Below are 20,569 nucleotides of genomic sequence, written 5' to 3'. Positions count from 1 at the left end.
ACCCACCAGACCCGGCCCAGGCCCAGTGCAACAGGGGATGCAAGGGTGACTCAGTTCTTCCAAGCCAGCGTCCACAGACCCCACGTGTGATCAAAGCTCTCTGTTTTGTTTCTTCATACTCACTCCTCTCCCTTATACTCCAAGCAAACAGATCCCGCTCGGCGTTTTTCAAACTGCGCCCGGCTGGGTAGGGAGGGAGCTGGTGACTGGCTCTCTCCCAATGTCCTTGAGCCAGCCCTTGGCTCCCAGAGACTGAGGTGCACCAACCAGGCCCTGGCGCAGCCCAGCGGAGGGCCTGCGGCCTCTGCGCCGTTCCCTGGGACCTTATTGACCAGCCGACTCTGCTTACCTTCTGGTCATTCAGAGTCTGCTCCAATTTCTGGAGCAGCGTCCTACCTTCCTGTATGCTGCGTCCCTGTTGGCTGTCCACTGTGCTTCTCCGCAGATCAGCCCAGTTTTTCTCCAGTTCGTGGAGGGAAGTGAAATCCTTTGTCCTACTCCACTGCCATCTTCCTCCTCTGTAGTGTTTCTTTTGAGAAGTCAGCTGCTAGCCTTATCAGGGCTCCCTTGTATGTTACTTCTTGTTTCTCCCTTGCTGCCTTTGAGATTCTCTCTTTGTCTTGGAATTTTGTCTTTTTATGATGTGTCTTAGAGTAGGCCTCTTTAGTTTCCTCTTGATTGGGACCCTCTCTGCTTCCTGGATTTGTGTGACTTTTTCTCTCATCAAATTAGGGAAGTTTTCCATCATTCTGTTTTCATTCACGTTCTCTATCCCTTGCTCCTCTTCTCTTTCTGGTATCCCTATCATATGGGTATTATTACGTTTCATGTTGTTCTGCATTTCTCTTACCCCTCTTCATTCTGAGTATTTTTTCCTTTTCTTGCTATTTCTGGGAGTTTATCTACCTTGTCATCCAGCTCCCTGATTCAGTCCTCTTGATTCATCTAGCCTGATTTTGATTCTTTCTACTTTGTTCTTTCATTCAGAATTTGTATTCTTCATTTCTTCCTGGCTCTTATTGATAGTTTTTATGTCCTTTTTCATGCTGTTATAGTTTGAAGTTAGTTCCTTTTAGCTTCCCTATAGTTTTGGTAATTCTCACTAAGTTTATTCAGCTTCCTTATAACCATTTCTTTGAACTCAATATCTGATAGTTTACTTGCCTCTATTTAATTTAGCATTCTTTCTGAGGATTCCTCCTTTCCTTTTGATTAGGGATTGTTTGTTTGTCTTTCCATTATTTGTCAGACTCTTCTTGTTTGTTTCTGCTTCTTAAATTATTATATTTTGACTGCCTGACTTTGTAGTGTGGACTTCTATGGTAGGAAACCTGTGAGATTCAGTGGTGCCTTCTCCTTGATCTCTTGAACTTGATGCTCTCGGGATGCCCTTTATGCCATTTATGTTGCCTCTCTGGGTGTAATTAGGTTTTGATTGTTGTTGCGTTGTTCTTAGGTGGGTCCTTCCCTCCAGCTGGTTGACCAAGGATCACTCCACCCACCACGTCTTATATGTTGTTGTGCAGTTGCAGTCAGGTTGTGCCAAAGCTGATTCTTCTGTCTGTGCCAGGTTATAAGGCTTCTTTCTCACCATTATAGTTAGTTGTTTTGTTCAGGTTGATTTCTCCACAATTTAGTTGTAATTCAGTTGGTCCTGGAGGAGGCTAGTGTGGCTTCTGTCACTCCTCCATCTTGCCTCCATATTTTGTTCTTTTTAATGGCTGCGTATTTTATAGAATAGTACATTACAACTCTTATGTTAAAAGTATAACTTGAACTAAAATAGGGAATGTACGGAGGTATGTTACAGTAACTGTAGGCAGAAAGCAGCTGAGTTTCCAGAATGAATTGGAACCAGGATCTAGAATGTCATCACAACCTTCTCTCTCCCCCATGTCTGCACATTGGGTTCCTTCATAGTATCTACGGATCTTTGTTTATTCATCCACTGGCTGACCAGAGAATGGCTAACTCACAACTACAGTTAGATCTCTTCTATTCAAGAGAGTAGGGTTTCCTGATCTGCTATGTATTATCTCTGCTTGGGTAAACTAGGATGAAGTTGGTGAAAAGATTATTTGTTAATCCTGGCAAGGTGAACAAATTCATGATAAAGATGCTGAGTAGGCATCTCTAAAAGTATCCACTAAAATAAAAGGTTGGCTATAACAACCCTTTACCCCACAATTAGAAAGTAATTACTTTTGAATTGATATACTAAAAGACATTTTATTATTTATATTTTGTTAAGTTACATTCCCAAAATGAAATCACTGAGTCAAAGGGCATTAGTGCTTCAAACTGATTACACATGAGATTAGTGTGCTTTTCAAAAGTAATTTCTTTTATAGGAATGAAATTCCTGTATGAAATTCTTTCATAACAGTAAAATGTGTCTTTTCTTTAATGTTAAATATCTGCATTAACTGTGCACCTCTCAAAATAGTATAATGCTTTTTGTTTCAAACCAAATTAAATATTTCTATGTATTATCAAGGAAAAAACTGGTATGATAAAGCTGTTATATAAATGGGAAGTTAATATATCTGGAAAACATTTTGTACCCATTAAGCACCATACAAATGCTCTATAGGTATAAAATAGCAAAATTAAAGTTTTACAAAGAGCTGATAGCCCTGGTTGATGGCTCAGTGGATTGAGCTCCAAAAGGTCCTGAGAACCAAAAGGTCACCAGTTTGATTCTGAGTTGCACATGCCTGAGTTGCAGACCAGGTCCCCAGTAGGGGTCATACAAGAGGCAACCAAACATTGATGTTTTTCTCTCTTTCTCCCTCTCTTCCCCTCTCTAAAAGTAAATTTTTTTTAAAAAAAAGCAAGTAATATTTGATATTATGTACCATGAAGGATTTTATATTATTCTTGAATCCAGATGGTAGTACAAGGTAAGAGAGACTTAACAGTCAACAACTAACAAAATGCCTGGCTGCTGTGGCTTAGTGGATTGAGCAGTGACCTGCAAACCAGATGGTAGTACAGAACTTGGAATTTTATCTATACCCTTAAATTATTTTATTTTGCAGAGGATATGTAAAAAAGTAGAACACAGTGAGGAAGCAGTAGAGAAACTACTAAAGGATGTGAACAGATTAAAACGAGAAATTAAAAAAAGGAAACAAGCACAGATTCAAGCAGCACGTAAGTAAAAATTTTACACATCACTACTTTCTGTACCTAAAAAAAAATTCTGATTTGAATTATAGATGAGCAAAGTGCACTGATGAATTTGTCCACCTTAAGACTAAAAGTAATTATCTTACATACTCTTAAATCCCACTGAACAAGGAACATTATAGGTGTAGTTATTAAAGAATTTATAATGTTCTCTTAGAATATTATGGCATATAAATTGTAATTTGGGATTATGCCAGTTATTTTTCTCAGGTTAGAGAATTTGACAAAATTAACTGTTTTTGACTCAACTTTACTAGCAAATACATAATTGTAAAACCTTTGTAGAAATATTGTATATTGAACTGTTATTTTATTTTGTTTAGGAGAGAAGAACGTCCAAAAAGACCCTCAGGAGAACCTTTTTCTTTGCCAAGCTTTACAGACCTTTTTTCCAGATTGTGAATTTCTTCATTCATGTGTTATCTCCTTGAAAAATAGACATATTTTGGAAAGTAGCTGTAATACCAACCACCAACTCAGTGTGGTAAACAGCCTGACTCTAATGGTAAAATACACTGATACTCCTGAAGCTAGTCCAGCTAGTAGTGCACAGCAAGTGATGAAGCGCAAAGCTTTAGATACAGATGACAGATGGCAATTCAAGAAGTCACGGCTGTTAGAGATAGAAAACAAACCATCTAAAACAGATACTGATAGTAGTAACCAAGAAAAAGCATCCACAAGCAGCCCAGAAACAGATGAGGAAATTGAGAAGATGAAGGATTCTGATGACTATCCACAATCTCCCACATTCTGATCCTTTTATGCCAAAAGATTTTGATTGGCTGAAGGGTAAAGCCAAATATTTATATTGTTCTATGTACAGCTGTTTGCACTCATACATAAATTTCTAGTGCATTTATTTTATAAAGTACTTTTAAAACCAAAACCTTTTTTGTCCCTTTTACTAAACTATTGAGGGAAAGTCTAGATAGATAGTCTTTTTAACTTGTACAGCATTCTTTAGCATTGGGAAAGTTAATATGAATACTTATTTTTTCTAAGTCATTGCAATTCCAACTTGTTATGATAAATAGTACATTATGACTAGGGTTGCCAGATAAAATTCTGAACACTATACAATGCTAGGGACATACTTGTAGTTAAAAATTGTTTATGTGAAATTCACATTTATATGTCCCAAGTAAGTAGTTTTACTTGCTAAATCTGGCAGTTCTAATTATGCCATGACTATAATGCAGCACAAATAGTTTGGATTCTGTAAAGTGAAGTACAAAATGCTACTGTGCTTTCTACATTTCACAGCAGCCTCTCATTTCCAATATTACTCAGTTGTCCTAACTACACCTAATTTGACAACTATTTTTTTAAAGCTATTTTATTGTCCTTCCAAAGCATTTACTTAGTTTTTATTGCAACAGTAACTTGCTTTTTAATGCTCATTTTCATCAATACAATAACAAATACAATTAACAGATACAGGAACAAAATAGCTGCTTCTTGGCAGTGTAGACTCACATAGGAAAGTCATGGGCTTCAACACGAGTTTTAGGAAGAATGTTTAATGTAGTTTAACCCAGTTTAATGAGTTGGTTAAGTGGAGCTTGCATAAGAGCTCTTTGTGTTTTTGTGTATTTATCTTTTTCATAATTGTGAGAATTTCCACATGAAGCCTTCACTTTTCACTCACTGGATGAAATGCTGAACACACTTTGACTACTTCTTTTCCATCTGTTTCTTCCTAATAGAGCAAATTTGTAGCTACTATAAAAATTATCTTTTATCTATGTTAACATGCATTAGTTACCATGGGGTGCTTATTGAAGCCCGTGTAATATCAGACAATTTTACAAACAATGAGTTTCTTCTGGGATTGTCTGATTACGTAAGAAGCACTGTGATGTTGGTGGAGGGCAGGAGGGGAAATAGGTTGTCAGTATGAACCCTATTAAAAAGTAACTGCAAACAGCACCAGAGCATATAAAACATAATGACTAAATGTAACCAACAAATGAACAAAACTAGACACATGGACTAGATTAAGAATGTTAGAGGCAACGGATAGGCAACATACATGCAAATGTCTTCTTTAGATAATAGCTTAAGATTTTTCAACAATCCTACATATTTACTCAGATGAAGTCTCAATGTGTCTCCATGTAAAGTTCAATTGGCTAAAATGCCATAGAGGTACAAAAGCATTTAGCGCATACTGTTGCATAGTAATACATGTCCTTTGAAGAAAGCAATACTGAACTTTTGATTAAAGGAGCTTGCTCAGGTCATTACACAGCTGAATTTCCACAATTGAGTTTGATGACCGAACATTCAGGGTATTTAATGAAAAGGAGAGAGTCCATCCAGGAAGGACTCCAGTTTTTCTCCATCTTTAGGCAATGACATAATAGATTGCCTATAGATCAGTTTATTTAAAGGATTCTACCAGTTCAAGGCCTATAGATCAGTTTATTTAAAGGATTCTACCAGTTCAAGGATAGACTAGACTAGGAAAAAATGTTAGGTCCTGTGATAGGACCACTATCTAGCCAATGTAACATCTTTACAAAGGGAAGATGTACTGCGCTAGACAAGTATACCTCTATTTGTTAGTTACAAGATCTCCCTGAGCAATTTCAGGTCCACACCCTGTCACATTGGAATTGTACATTATACAAGCATTTAACCTTCCTGTACCCAAATCCCTAAAATCCCACTTACAAAACAGAACCTGTACCTAAAGTAAAATCCCAATACAAGCCATCCCTTCCACATTTAACATCCCATTATCAGCATGTAGGGGACCATTTTGTTTTGGCTTGGCAAATGCGACTCAGCTCTGTATGGAAAACCTACAGAAGTGGTGGGCAGGAGCCAGACCTTAAACTGAGTTTTCCTGTGGGAATCAGGCCTAGAAAAATGCATACAGGTTGTTATAGCTTGCTCTTGCTAAAACTCCATCACCCCAGTCTAAAACAACAGATATGTATTGTCTATCTTCAAGGTTATTTCCAAAGCCTGTATGAATTCTGCCAAGGACAGAGCTAATCAGCTCATTGCCATTCCTCTCTGCATGTTATTTTCATTTTCTTGATTGTACCTAAAATGTAGACAGTAATATTCTATGTAATAAATAAATCTTTCTCTGATGTAAGATTCCAGGAAAACAGTAAAAGCCTGTCTAGGCAAGTGCCAAGGCACCCATAGGCACTCTCCCCTTGAGAGAGTAGTCATGCCTGTTCCTTTTCTCCACAGGATTGTTATTGCCTGCGCATTCATTCTCACCGTCAACCACAACAGGCAGACTCTGCTGGCCAGGGTCTGCCACATCAGCAGTCTATTATTGTATAGGCTATTTGTAGACCAGATATAAGTGACAGTGCTACAGTACCAATTTTTTTATTCATATGTATGTAAATGTAACCACTATTAACACTTAAAATAACCTGGTTTTATTTAATGAAGATTCATTTGTGTGGATAGGAAATACCTCTTTACTCCTAAAACACTTTTTCCTTGTAAGATTTTGTATTAAGAGCTAGAGACAATACAGTTGAATAAGATTTACTTTAGCATACTAATTTTCTAAAGGTTATTAAATCTTTGAGTCAACAATTTATTTTAAAATAAGTTTATTGATGATAACTTTATACAATTTATTCCCGATATTTGATGTTACAAACTTTAGGATCTTTGAGGTACACAGGATCCTTGTATGTAACTGGCATAAACCCTGTAAAGAGATAATTAAAATTCTTTACCAAAGAAAACAGGCAAAATTTTGATTAGCTCAAGTCACTTTTTCAGATGCTCTTACCCATTATTTGAGCTCTCTTAATTGCTTTTGTGATTTCTTTTTGTTTCTTCCCACAAAGACCTATAAAATAAAATTCTTTCTTATTCATATAAAAATGCCAATATTCAAAATGTATAACAATTGTCTAAGTAAAGGAAGGGTTGGGAAACCTGTAAAGAGCCAGATAATATTTTTAGCTTTGCATGCAATACAGTCTCTATCATAACTTCTCTATTCTTTTATTGCACAAAGCAGCCAGCTACGGATGCCATATAAACTGAGCTACTTGCAAAAATAAGTGGCAGATCCAATGTAGCCTATGGGAAATAGTCCCCTGTTTATAAATAATAGTCTAGGAGTAATTATAGTATACACCAGAATACCAATACAACTTTTTAAGCCCAGATTTTCTACACATTGTCAACTTATAGTTACCTGTGATAATAAGAAGGCATGTAAAATAATACCCTTTTGGACTAAGATGCTTTCTTAAATAGTAAGCTTTCTAATAGTGACTTATAGCACTATTTGAAAATTTGCCAGTTGTTTTTTTTTTCAACTCTCCTTAGGGGTATCTATACATTTAAAGTGATTTCAAAGATTGCCCCCCCCCATCAAAAGTGTAAATGCCAATTCTCAACTTTATATATAATAATAAGCAAGAATAGCCAGGAAAACTCTGAAAAAGAATGAGGGTTATAACACCTAGTATATATTAAAAATTAAAGAAAATATTTTTATTAACAGTAAGGATGGCTTTCATAAATTCAATAATATTCAAGGAAGTCATTAAATAAGTAGAACACAAAATCTATGCCAAGAAATAATTTTTCAGCAATTACAGCACACAAACCTAAAAAGAAAAGTCACCCTAATGAAGAAAAGCAAAGGCACAGGTACTGACGAGTCTACACTGAGTGGGGAATACCTCTGTGGGCCCTATGGGAAAAAATATGGCAACACCTATCAAAATTCTGAATACATATTCCTCAAACTTGAGTCCACTTCTGGGCCATTTTTCATACTCTCTCAATTACAACATTCTGTATATACAGAAATAGTTTATACACCTGGTTCCTAAATGAGAAAAACTGAAAAATACCTAGATGCCCATGAATAAGGAAGTGATAAGACATTAGGGTATATCTCTACAATGATACACTATACAGCTATTAGAAAGACTAAGGCCCCTTTGTACTGATTTGAAAAGCTCTCTAAGTTTACAAAGCACAGCAAAAGAGGAGTATGTATGATATGTCTCATTTATATAAAATCAGGAAATATCTATGTCATTGCTTCCTAATGCAATAAATTGTCTGGAAGGATGTATAAGACACTGAACACTGGTTGCCTCTGAAGAGGAAAACAGCATCTGCCTTGTTTCCTTAGAACAAATCCTCTTTCTACATTTCTTGGAAGACACTGAGCAAAAAGAGATGACTAGATTTCAGAAAATTTACAAGTTATCCTCATATCACTGCTGAAACGAAAGAACCAATTTATACATCAAAGTTACAGAATTGGATAGAACACTAACTTGCCAGTTTTCTTAAATAAAATTATTTAAATTAACTGTAAGACAAAACAAAATACCTGTTATGTGCCTTCCATGAATGCATCCAGTAAATGGAGAAATAAACTGAGACAAAAGCTGTTGGAGTTTCATTTAGAGGAAAACAAATTTACGTTAATACATGTGTTACTCCCTTCATTGCACACATTTCAAAAAGCATACCTCATGTCAACTTCCAAGTTATAGAAAGTTTATTAATTCCAGTCAAATGTCATATGAGAAATATTGAACTATGCTCATCCTATTAATTGGTCACCTTTCAAAATAACTAACATAATTATTAAAGTTAATATCTCTTACCCAGTCTGTTCAAAAGTCTGTACAACAAATTAACGAACATATTCTTTCAGTGCTAAAACTGTTTTCTTGACTCTTTTTAGAGACACTCTTCTAACATACTGCTGCTTACAACAAAGTACTAAACATTTCATCTGTCATGATAGGCTGTCACATAATACCAAATTACAGTAAGGTCCTTAAGAGGTATGGGTATATCAGGTAATTTGCTGTAATTACATATCATTTAAATTCTTTAGCACTTCTCAGGATCCGGGCAGCATTCTTGCCACTGTGTATAATCCTCCTATGTCTTGGTTTTTCTGCCTTTAAGTCAGCTATCACTTTATTCTGTTGTCAGTATACTTAACTCCACCATCATTCTCTTACCCCAGATTTGCCACTTAACTTGCTGAGAGCTGTAGAACAGATAAAATTGTATTTGAAGCAGTGATGTCAGTGAGGTGCAGTAATCAACTTCACCAGAGGAGCTTTCTCCAAACTACTCACCTCCACATGCCATAGTGGGCTATTATTAGAATAAAATAGAGATGCCTTATACATAGAAATATAACCAGATTTGCAATTGCAATGTTGCTAAAACAGCTGCCCCTGCACAGTCTGTTATAAAACTGACTTGATTCTCTTTAATTAGGACTAATAAAGAAGCAAAATGCTAGAATGAAGTATAGTGAGGTAAAACCAGATCTCACCTGTACATTCTTATAATCTACACGTTTTCCACATAAGATACATTTTTTAAGAGGCTCCTTATAAGGATTTTCCATTGGAACAGGCTAGGATAAAGGGAAAAAATATGACAACAAAAGTTTAATATGTGAAACTTGAATCAAAAAAAACCCCTTAAACCTTAAGGCTACCACATTTAAATCTATCCAAAGGATTAGTCTGTCTTTCTTACTATGAGAAGGAATAAATACAACATTTTGGCTTGCAAAAGAAAAAAGTACTTCTGAAAAGGATTCACCATTATAAAGATTTCACTGCTTGTTCAAGTTTTGTGCAAGTTATCTTGTTTTGGTTTGGCTAAGGAGGAATCAAGTCATGGAGGTTCTAGGATAAAATACAATCTTTGGAGGAAAAAAAGGGTTCATGGGAGAAAAAAATCAAATCTGCACTAATTCCTCAAATGTTTTTGTCCAGGTTAACTAAAAATTCTTTTTTTTAATTGAGTTTGAGAGAGAGAAACACATCAATTTGATGTTCCACCCACTGATACATTCATTGGTTGTTTCTTGTATGTGCCCTTATGGAGATCAAACCTGCAACCCTGGTATGTTGGCATGATGCTCTAACCAACTGAGTTACCAGGTCAGTGCTAAAAATTCTTAACTTAGATTTAAATTTGAAAGATCTTATAGCAAAACAGATTCCATTGCACTGGTTAAGTTCGTATTAATTCTTAAATCCATCCCCATATTTCTCTATCAGATGTTTTATCATTACTTTTGTTACCAAAAATTAATGAGCTCTGGGGGCTGTGGCTCAGTGGACTGAGTGCCCACCTGAGAATCAAAGGGTCACCAGTTGACTCTCAGGACACATTTCTGGGATGCGGGCCAGGTCCCTAGTTGGGGCCGTGTGAGAGGCAACCAACTGATGTATCTCTCACACATGGATGTTTTTCTCCCCCTCTTTCTCCCTCCTCTCCCCCCTCTCTAAAAATAAATGAATAAAATCTTAAAATTAAAAAAAGACAGTGAACCCATGGCTTAATATAATAAGGCCCACTGATTATAATTTTATGGCTCCCAGACTTCTTTATAAGTTTGTGTCAGCTTGAGATTCTTCCTTTTCCTTTCCATTGTCTCTCTCTGTCACAATGCTTCCTCCATACAATGACTATTGGCATCTCCATTCTAGAGATTCTTAATCTAGAAATGGCTTTGAAGTCCTTGAACCCCTGTAGTTATAGGTAAAATTTCAAATGAGTGGGACTGTGTGCCTTTTTCTGAAAGAGCCCCATAGCTTTCATTAGCGTCTCAGTGGGGTTTATAACCTATAAAGAAGCTCTAGTAATTCCTTTCTTCCCTTGAAGTATGGTGTGAATTGAATAACCAAGCCAGAAGCTCAGAAGACTAGTTATTTTTTTTCAAATCCTCATACTTTCTTAAACCAATTTATATTCAGCTCATGTGTACTGACCGACTATAATCCTTCCCTTCACTGTACTAAGTGCTTTGTATGGTCTGATTAGTGTCAAAATATCTTTGCAAGTAGCAAGAAAATCTATATGGCCCAAATCCAGTTCCTAGTACTTAAAATCCGTAGAACTACATCTACATGTACAGGTATGAAGCTTTCATTTTGATCTCTCATTTGTTAAGACACCCTCCCCCCAAAAGTGATGAATGGAACAAAAATAAAATTGAATTTGATATGGGAAAAGATCCAACCTGTAAGTAAGCTTTTGTACAATGCCTTTGTTGGATTTTCACCACCCACCCCTCTACCACCCCACCACAACCTGTTTTAATTCCCAAAGCACATATCCTTAAATTTAAGACCTAGGAAGAAAAATGTGGTATTACAAGAAGCCATGCTTCTTGCTAGGAATCTAAGAATTATCTTCAAAACTCAAGTGACTTCTCAGCAATGAATTATAACTTTCAAACTGAGACTAATTATTGTTTTGTCCTCCAGTTGAAATCTTCAAATAGCTAAAATATAAGAATTTGGTCATATTTGCAAATGTTTTATAAAAAGGAAGAAAAAAACTCTTACCAGGTCCTCATTGATGGTTACCTGTTGATACTGTGAACACCTTCTCCATAGCACTGCAATTAAACAGAAACAGCAACAAGCTAATTCTCTTTGTTAGTTGAGTAACAAATAAATTGTTTTTACGGAGGTAAAATGAAGGGACATAAAATTAAAGACACCTGAATATAAAAGACAGGTTTTACATTCATTATACACACAATAATTGGATAAAAACCTTTAGATTTGAGGCAGAGTAAGTCAATATGGATGTGCTTTCCAGGGCTTTGGAAAAAGGGCATATACACCATTTGCACACCCATTTGAACAATTTCTCATGTGTTCTCTTCCAGTATTTATTTTCCTTCACTCCATGGTTAGAAATACACTGTTAATGCAAATACTTAGGGAGAAAGCAAGAGAAGCGCATTGTCATACCAAAAGGAAAATGAGTAGCCGACTCTCTACAGAGAGTAGTTATTGATATAAAAGCCCACAGAAGATAAAAGTGCAGAAATGAGAAATTCGATGACCTATGTCACAATTTCGCCCTGATTTGGGGCCTCTGTCATCTGGAATTTGCTGCTGCTGCTGCTGCTGCTGCTGTAAATGTCCCTTCCTTACCAAGCTTACCCGGAGATCTTAGGCAAGTCCCTGCCTCTTTTTAATAGTAATCCCATTACTCTCCAGCACGGACAACACCTCACGCCCCTTAAACTTTAAAGTACTAGTCATGGGCTATTACATATCCTCACCTATCTTGGAGAGACATAACCTGGAAACCAGCATCGCTTAGCTAACTGTGGCGTGTGGCGACTCCACCGACCTAATTCGCGCTAAGGCAACGGCTAAGGTGCTACACCGAACGTAGGATAGGGAGACTTTACCAGCGTGAGTTCCGGGATTTGGCAGGCTGACAGCGGCCGTTAAGTGCGTCAATTTTTTCCTCCCTAAACCACTGCAAACAGCAACTACAGACGCCATGGTTCCCACGTCCTCTTCTTCCTTTCCTGTTTCTAAACCGTCCTCAAAAGTCCTTTCCGGTGCCCTTCCCCGGCAGGCTCGAGAACTCCCGTCAAAGGTTCCGCCAGTAGACGCCCGGGATTCGAAAAAAGAGTTTTCAGTGCGTTTGCGCAACCCCTTTACGCTCCCATTCTCGGCGCGCGAAAGCCCGCGACACTTATGATTGGACGACAAGAAGGCGCGTTGCTACGTCCGTGCTACGCTTCCGGCCCGAGAGCAATCCATTTGTCTCTCTCCAAGGTGGATGGAGAGGCTAGTGACATTAGCCGCTGTTGCTGCTGTTGCTCTGTCCTCAACTCCCCCCTCCATTGGTTCGGCTGCTGGGGCACGGAACGTCGTTCGGCCAGGGCTCCTGCCATGGATGAAGGTGGTTCCCGAATCCGCCGGCGGGTGTCAGTACGCAAAAGGAACCGTCCTAGCCTAGAGATCCTTTTTGCGGCGCCCACTGTAGCGGAGCTCAATCCCGGCGTTGAGGAGGAGGAGGAGGAGGAGGAGGAGATGGTGGCTGGGAGCCTGCGGCGGAAAACTGTGGGCGTGCAACCTGTAGAGGTACAGACCCACTGGCTCTCACATTACCCCGAGTTCCTCATCCCATTTCCCACCTTTGGGGCAATGATACAAACCCAGCTCTCCTACTACTCATACCCATTGAAAGAGGAGTGGGATACCAGGTATAGAAGGCATGAAACTTGAAACTCCAAAATTTTGACAGCTTCCTTCTCAGTTGTAAAGAATTGATCAGTTATGTACTGGTCTTCTTGTACTTACCTCAGTTTTGTTAACCCTGTTAATTCTCACTTGTGAGGCATTGCCTTGTTATCCCTGTTTTTATGTATATATGAAACTTAGATTTCCGAGACATAAGTGGCATGACTGACACAAAGTTAGACTTCGAAGTCACCGTTGCTTCTGCTTTACTAATAAAATCTTCCATGTATTGCAGACCAATTATATGCTAGGTACTTTGTTAAGCTAGTTACATTAACCAGATTTTACAACAGAAATCAGGCCCTGAGAGGTTAAACTACATACAGTTCTGACTCCAAATCCTGTTTTTAATCACTGCACTATATTGCTACCTCTGAGTTTACATCTCTTCTATTTAGTAGACGACCTTAAGTCAGTATACAGACTCTCCCTCTCGATTCCAAATTCCTAGGGACAATCTCCTTGGAGTGTCCAGTAATACAAGCATGGTTTTGTTACAGGCCACTCTCTAGATTGGAACCTGGGAGGGGAGAGTTAGTGCAGTATGGGAACTTCTAGTAAGATGACATCCCCATAGATGTCTACCAGTCTTGCTACCTGCCTCTTTAAGGATTTGGCATTGACTTAAGAATTAGGATCCCAGCATCATTATACTCCAGGAGTGCAGTTTAGGCAAGTCACTTACCCTCTCTAGGCCTCCATTTCTTCATCTGTAAAGTGGGGGTGATAGTACCTATTTCATATGATGATTTACATTTAGATCTATGATTCGTATGTGACCATTTACTTAAAAACCTGGTATAGCTCTAGGCTGAAAGTTTTATGCTTAATGAAGCTAGAATTGATTATAAATTGTTTTGTTTTCTTTCTAGAATCATGATAGTGAAGAGGACATGTTTGGCGACTATGATAGCTTTGCTGAAAATTCTTTCTTAGCTCAAGTTGATGACCTGGAACAAAAATATATGCAACTTTCTGAAAATAGGAAACACAGTGCAGACCTTGCCACTACAGATCTTTGTTCAGAAAGCATCAAACATAACAAACTCAGTATTACTACTGTAGGCAGCTTTATTGAATTAAAAACACATGAGCACACAAAGAACCAGAATGGGCACAAAGATGTCTCTGTTGAACCTGGAGCTGATCTTTTGTATGAATTGCCTTCTTCACAGGTTTTATACTTTGAAAATTTGCAGAACTCTTCAAATGATTTGTGTGATCAGTCTACTAAAGAGAAGGATTGGAACCCATTCTCTCACAAGACTGTGAATGAGGAATTGCCCCATAATAGCATAGAGCAACCCCAGCAAATTGATGAATCCTCTTCTAAAGTCAGAACTAGTTCAGATATGAATAGGAGAAAAAGCCTTAAAGATCTTCTAAAAAGTACCATGACTGGAAATGCAAAGGCCCAAACACCAATATTTTCGAGGACTAAGCAGCTCAAAGAGAACCTCCTATCTGAAGAAATCAATATTGCTAAGAAAACAATTGAGTCATCTTCAGATGATCTTGGTCCTTTTTATTCATTACCCAGCAAAGTGAGAGACCTTTATGTTCAGTTCAAGGGAATTGAAAAATTATATGGTAATGCTTTTTGCTGAAATGAAAAAGATTTTGCCACCATTACCATCGTATTAGTGCAAATCAATAGAAAACAGATCCTTCCATGGTCATGTATCACATCTTAAAAACAAAGTTTCAATCGCCTCTCAACCTATCCCTGTGCTGAACCTCTTTCCTTCCCTTTGTGGTCACAGTTCTCAAACCTGTTATCCTTGCCATCTCCTTATTCTCACCTCAAATAATTCCCAACCCACTCCAACTCTGGGTTTTGTGTACTTAAGATAAAATGATTAGGGCAGAAGTGTCAAACTCATTTTCATTAGGGGGCCACATCAGTCTCATGGTTGCCTTCAAAGGGAAATAATTTTAGGACTATATAAATATAACTACTCCCTAACTGTTAATGAGTTGAAATTACATTAAGCCCTTTGAAGGCAACCACGAGGCTAGTGTGGCCCCTGGTGAAAATGAGTTTGACACCTCTAAACTAGGGTGTCTAAACCCCAAAATACCTTATTCTTACCTTTCCTGACTGCTCAGTAGCTTACGTGACAACAATTGACCAGACTGTTTTTGAAATACTTCCTTATTTCTTGTCATACCTCTCCTGGTTCTTTCTTTGATTGCCTAGCTGTTGAGTTTTGTTAGCCGGTGTTTATGTGACTGCCTGTGTCTTCTCTACCAAAACTTAGTCATTGAAATTTCTATAATTACTGAGACATTTTGACTGAATGAAGTCTTTATTAGGAATACCACTGATTAGAGCTATACACCTTTAAAACAGCTGAAGTTAACATTTAAGTGCAAAGAATATTAGTAACTATTGTGTAATTTTTTTTTCAAAATTCTAGATTCTTGCCTATATTTCAAATACGCATCATTTTGGACACAAAGGGTACAATTTCTGCCATTCTGGAAGATCATCCTGTCAACCAGTCACTTGATAAGAATTTCTGAAATTTATGTTAGTATCTCAAGAACCATATGAAAACATGGGTTCTCAGCTCAGAGAGAAGACAATTAAGTTGGAGAAGTAGGACTACTTAAGACAAGTCTAATGTAAGACTCTACAAGAGTCTAATAAATTCGAAATTGTAAGGTTTGTAGTTTAAGAGCTAATGGTGTGTATTGCTCTTGGAGATGTTACCCTTTTTTCTCTTTGCTTTTCTCCCATCACCTTGTTCTTTGTTTACTCTGCATCTTCTACCAGAATGAGCACCCTAAGCACAGGGCTCTATCTAATTCATCTTTTTATGTTTCTCAACTGCTGGGGGTTGTCCACCTACTTAGGAATTCTGGTCCTGTCAGTTAAACACAAGTTTAACACACTGAGCCTTAGTTTCTGAGCTATTACAAAGGGATGCTGATGGTAATAGCATTAATAATAGTTCTTTTTCAAATTCTTTGTCAAGGACATGCCAAATTAGATTTTGGTAATGGCTATAGTAATTAGTAGCTTTGAAGTATGAACTTTGGTAAGTAACTTTTTAAATCTCTTCTTGTAAATTTAGCTTAATGATGTGACCATTTTGAAATATAATTATATGTGCTAAAGCAGTGGTTCTCAAAGTGTGGTTCTTGGACCCCAGCATCAACATCACCTGGAAACTTGTTGAAATGTGCATTCTCGGGCCTTATCCCAGACCTACTGAATCAGAACCTCTGAGAGTGGAACTGGCAAACTGCTTTAACAAGCCCTCCAGCACATTCTGATGAGACAGAAGTTTGAGAACCCCTGAACTAGAGAACCTCAACTTTATACAGGATTGGGCAAAAGTAGGTTTACAGTTGCAATACAAATAAGTGATATACTAGTTAATAATGCAAGAATCTCTTGTGTACTCATGATTATTCCCATACTCAAACCTACTTTTGCCCACCCTTGTAGTGTGGTGATTTTTTATTGTTGGATTACATGCTTAGTGTGTGTTATATAAATAAGAACTAAGTTACCATATGTTGCCATGTATAATGGGCACTTCTGTTTTTGGCCTAAACTTTCAGGGAAAAATCATTTTAATTTTTCATTCATTCATTCATTTATTTATATTTAGAACAATACCGATTATTATATTCCAGGGGTTTTTTTTGTATTCAGATATTGTTATTTCTAGAATTACATTGTTAATGTATAAGTATAAATAAAAGAATTGAAAACATACAGAATTAGTACTACCCATGTATAATGCACACCCTTATCTTTCCCTCAAAAATTTGGGCAAAAAAGTGCACATTATACAGTAATTTACTTTTTTAATGTTTGAAGATAATACCCCTAATATTTGTTATTTTGGCCATTTTATATTTTGAATCTGAGTTGTATAAAATGTAGATATGGTCAAGTTGTATTTTCCCACAAACATCTGCAGTTTGGTAACTAATGGGTGATACCAATCTGAAGTACTTTTTAATATTTAAGTATTTAAGGAATTTTGAAAATCTTTCAGTCTTTTTCTGAAATATTCAAAAAACAGTACATAGTCACTTGCAAATATTCGAGAACCATAAAAAATGCACAATAAGTCACCTGTAACTGTCATTTATATATAATTATTTTTAATACCTTTGTAGTATATCCTGTCAACCATTTCTTTAATTTGGGGGAAAACAACACATTAAAGCCCATTTTTTAATTCAGGTATTATTTAATAATATCTGTACATTATTGATATGATACTATCCAACACATTTATAAACTGCTTTTTTTTCACTTATCTGTATATTGAGCATATAGAAATGAATCTATTCCCCTGGTATCAAGCTGTAAAGAATTACATCATGTGATTGTGCAAAAATTCATTCAGCCCTTATCCCCCAATGGCTTTTGTTATATATAAACAATGCCATGATGAACGTTCTGGACATAACCTTTATATACCCCTTTATTTCTATGAATATAGAGTTATAGAAATATTATTAGTAATGCTACTAGATTAAATACAATGTGCGGGGGGGTTCTGAAAAGAAATGGTTTATTTTTTTATAATTTTTTAAAATTTAATTAGTATTCAAGTACAGTTTTCTGTCTTTTACTCCCATCCCAGCCCACCCACCACCCCCCAGTACCCACTTCCCTCCCATTTCCACCCCTGTTAGTTTTTGTCCATGTGTCCTTTATACTTGTTCCTGTGAATTCTTCCTTTTTTCCCCTGAAATTCCCTCCCCTCTCCCCTTTGGTCTCTGTCAGCCTGTTCTGTGTTTCACTGTCTTTGGTTATATTTTGCTTGCTTGCTTGTTTTATTGTTTAGGTTCCTGTTAAAGGTGAGATCATATAGTATTTGTCTTTCACCACCTGGTTTTTTTCACTCAGCATAATGCTTTCCAGTTCCATCCATGCTGTTACAAAGGGTAGTAGCTCCTTCTTTCTTTCTGCTGCATAGAATTCCATCGTGTAAATGTACCACAGTTTTTGGATCCATCATTTACTAATGGGCACCTAGGTTGCTTCCAACTCTTGGCTATTGTAAATTGTGCTGCTATGAACATTGGGGTGCATAGGTTCTTTTGGATTGGTGTTTCAGGGTTCTTAGGATATAATCCTAGCAGTGGAATTGCTGGATCAAAAGGCATATTCATTTTTAGTTTTCTGAGAAAATTCCATACTGTTTTCCACAGTGGTTGTACCAGTCTGCAATCCCACCAACAGTGAACTAGGGTTTCCTTTTCCTCACAACCTCTCCAACATTTGTTGTTTGTTGCTTTGTTTATGATGGCCATTCTGACTAGTGTAAAGTGGTATCTCATTGTGGTTTTAATTTGCATCTCTCTGATAGCTAGTGATATTGAGCATCTTTTCATGTGTCTCTGGATCTTCTGTATGTCCTCCTTGGAGAAATGTCTGTTCAAGTCCTTTGCCCACTTTTTAATCGGGTTGCTTGTCTTCTTAGAGTGGAGTCGTATAAGTTCTTTGTATATTTTGGAGATTAAACCCTTGTCTGAGATACCATTGGCAAATATGTTTTCCCATACAGTTGGTTCTTTTTTTATTTTAATACTGTTTTCTGTAGCCATGCAGAAGCTTTTAATTTTGATGAGATCCCATTTGTTTATTCTTATCTTTATGTCCCTTGCTCTACGGGACATATCAGTAAGAATGTTACTGCCTGAAATATCTGAGATTTTCCTGCCAGTGTAATTTTTTATTTATTTTAAGAGAGAGGGGAAGGGAGGGAGAAAGACAGAGAGAAACATTAATGCGAGAAACATCAATAGGTTGCCTCTCATAGGTCCCCTGATGGGGTACTGAACCTGTAAGCCAGGCGCTTGCCCTGATTAGAATGGAAATGTGTGACCCTTGGCTTTGTGGGACAACACCCAACCTACTGAGACACATTAGTTAGGGCATGTGCAATTTTATTTTTGATAACTGCTAAATTGCTTTCCAAAAAGATTGTAGCAGGTTATGCTTTCATAAGCCACACACAAGAATGCCTGTTTGTCTCCACTTTGGTTAGCTAGATTTTATATTAATGGGCCTTTTTCAGGGTGGGGGATAGTTACTTGGTTTTTATGTATTTTGCTAACCCACTAGGTAACAATTAAGCATCTTTTCATGTATTATTTGTGTTTCTCTACAATGAAATGTGTTGAAACATATTTTCCCATTTTTCTAGTGACAAAATACTGGTACACAATTTGAAGACCTCTGATGATCCATCCACATTATCAAATTATCCGACAAAATACAGTAGTTATACTAGTTTTCACACTTCGTCTTGGATCTGATATGGTGGTTTTCGTGAATCCCACCTTGCTAGATTGTGGAAATCCTATATGTCCCTGTTAATAATCTTTTAAGGATTAAGCTGTCAGTTTAAAATGATATTCAGGTCTTTCAAAGTTCAGCTCCCAACAAGAGCTAAGTTAGTACTTTGTAGTTTGCACAAACTTCATTATTTTTCTTCTTCTCCCATGGTTCTCTAAGATGGCCTTTGGTTGAATGAGAAAGTGAAGCTTATACAGTCTCCTTGTACAACATAAGAGGAAAGCCTTAGAATTCACACAGAACAGGTACTATCCTGTAGCTCCTCTGATGTTCCAGATGATACCTATTGTCCCTGCAGGCACTGACCTGCTGGGATTTTAGACCTAAGTTTGCAGCTAGTGAGTAGGAGAGTTGGTTGCCCACCCCACTAACCAGGCCTGAATTAGAATCAGACTCTCACTGGCAGTGCACATAACACTTTGGGGATTTTCTTTTCCTTTTTCTTTTAATTACTTTATTGTTGTTCAATTACAGTTGTCTGCATTTTCTCCCTACCACTCCCCCCCCACCCCAGCTAAACCCACCTCCCTCCCTTGCTTCCACCCTCCCACTTGGTTTTGTCCATGTGTCCTTTATAGTAGTTCCTGAAAACCCTTCTCCCCACTGTCCCCTCCCCTCCCCTCTGTCTACTGTTAGATTGTTCTTAATTTTGACATAACATTGATATATAATTACATTTATCATTATGAGGAGATTGCTACACAAGGTAGCATCTGATTTTTCCTTAGAAAACTTTCTAAGATTGAGACTATTAGGGGAAAATAATGCTTTCTCTCCTCCCTCCCCCACAGAATGGCAACATACTTGCTTAACACTGAATTCTGTGCAAGAAAGAAAAAATTTAATATATTCCTTGCCAACAAGTGGTGGAAAAACCCTTGTGGCTGAGATTTTAATGCTACAAGAACTGCTTTGCCGGCAGAAAGATGTTTTAATGATCCTACCATATGTGGCAATTGTCCAGGAAAAGGTGATTTTTTAAAACAAG

At 37.4% G+C, this 20,569-nt stretch overlaps 3 protein-coding genes across 7 annotated transcripts in view; 2 read left to right on the top strand and 1 right to left on the bottom strand.

Moving 5' to 3' along the window:
• Nucleotides 1-6,772, top strand: part of ABRAXAS1 (abraxas 1, BRCA1 A complex subunit) — a 38,796-nt gene extending 32,024 nt beyond the window's left edge. For both annotated transcript variants that reach the window (XM_037152569.2, XM_037152570.2), the window contains 2 exons: nt 3,042-3,156; nt 3,516-6,772. In XM_037152569.2, the coding sequence (XP_037008464.2) occupies nt 3,042-3,156; nt 3,516-3,949 (549 nt within the window). In that variant the 3' untranslated portion in view covers nt 3,950-6,772. The remainder of the gene's footprint in view (nt 1-3,041; nt 3,157-3,515) is intronic.
• On the bottom strand, nt 6,766-12,591 carry MRPS18C (mitochondrial ribosomal protein S18C). 2 transcript variants are annotated; one of them, XM_037152571.2, is made up of 6 exons: nt 12,404-12,591; nt 11,541-11,593; nt 9,509-9,592; nt 8,540-8,597; nt 6,968-7,027; nt 6,766-6,883 (listed from the first exon to the last, which is right to left on the bottom strand). In XM_037152571.2, the coding sequence occupies exons 1-6, from the start codon at nt 12,498-12,500 to the stop codon at nt 6,807-6,809; spliced, it is 429 nt and encodes a 142-aa protein (XP_037008466.2). In that variant the 5' UTR covers nt 12,501-12,591; the 3' UTR covers nt 6,766-6,806. The 2 variants fall into 2 exon arrangements, with proteins under 2 accessions (XP_037008466.2, XP_037008467.2); XM_037152572.2 differs by lacking the exon at nt 8,540-8,597.
• Nucleotide 12,592: 1 nt separating this feature from the next.
• The window catches only part of HELQ (helicase, POLQ like), a 55,908-nt gene continuing 47,931 nt past the window's right edge, over nt 12,593-20,569 (top strand). The window contains exons 1-3 of one of the 3 annotated variants that reach the window (XR_008391833.1): nt 12,593-13,088; nt 14,120-16,592; nt 20,373-20,448. Coding sequence is in view for 2 of the 3 variants with exons in the window: in XM_053666343.1 (XP_053522318.1) it covers nt 12,699-13,088; nt 14,120-14,837; nt 20,373-20,551 (1,287 nt within the window). In the remaining variant the exon portion in view is untranslated. Of the gene's footprint in view, nt 13,089-14,119; nt 16,593-20,372; nt 20,552-20,569 lie in introns of those variants that run through there. The other 2 variants (XM_053666343.1, XM_053666344.1) reach the window with 2 other exon arrangements.

Source organism: Artibeus jamaicensis, unplaced genomic scaffold, assembly GCF_021234435.1.
Source record: "Artibeus jamaicensis isolate MK-2021 breed Jamaican fruit bat unplaced genomic scaffold, CSHL_Jam_final contig_452, whole genome shotgun sequence".
Lineage (NCBI taxonomy): Eukaryota > Metazoa > Chordata > Mammalia > Chiroptera > Phyllostomidae > Artibeus > Artibeus jamaicensis.
The sequence above is the reverse complement of the archived record's forward strand: the minus strand, read 5'-3'. Positions and strand labels throughout refer to the sequence as shown.

Excerpts from the sequence above, each read along its gene's own strand:
- MRPS18C (XM_037152571.2), bottom strand. The coding sequence starts at position 12,500 with ATGGCGTCTGTAGTTGCTGTTTGCAGTGGTTTAGGGAGGAAAAAATTG. Across the intron at positions 11,594-12,403 it reads AAATCCCGGAACTCACGCTG|TGCTATGGAGAAGGTGTTCA; the intron begins GTAAAGTCTCCC and ends GTTTAATTGCAG. Across the intron at positions 6,884-6,967 it reads TAAGAGAGCTCAAATAATGG|GGTTTATGCCAGTTACATAC; the intron begins GTAAGAGCATCT and ends ATCTCTTTACAG.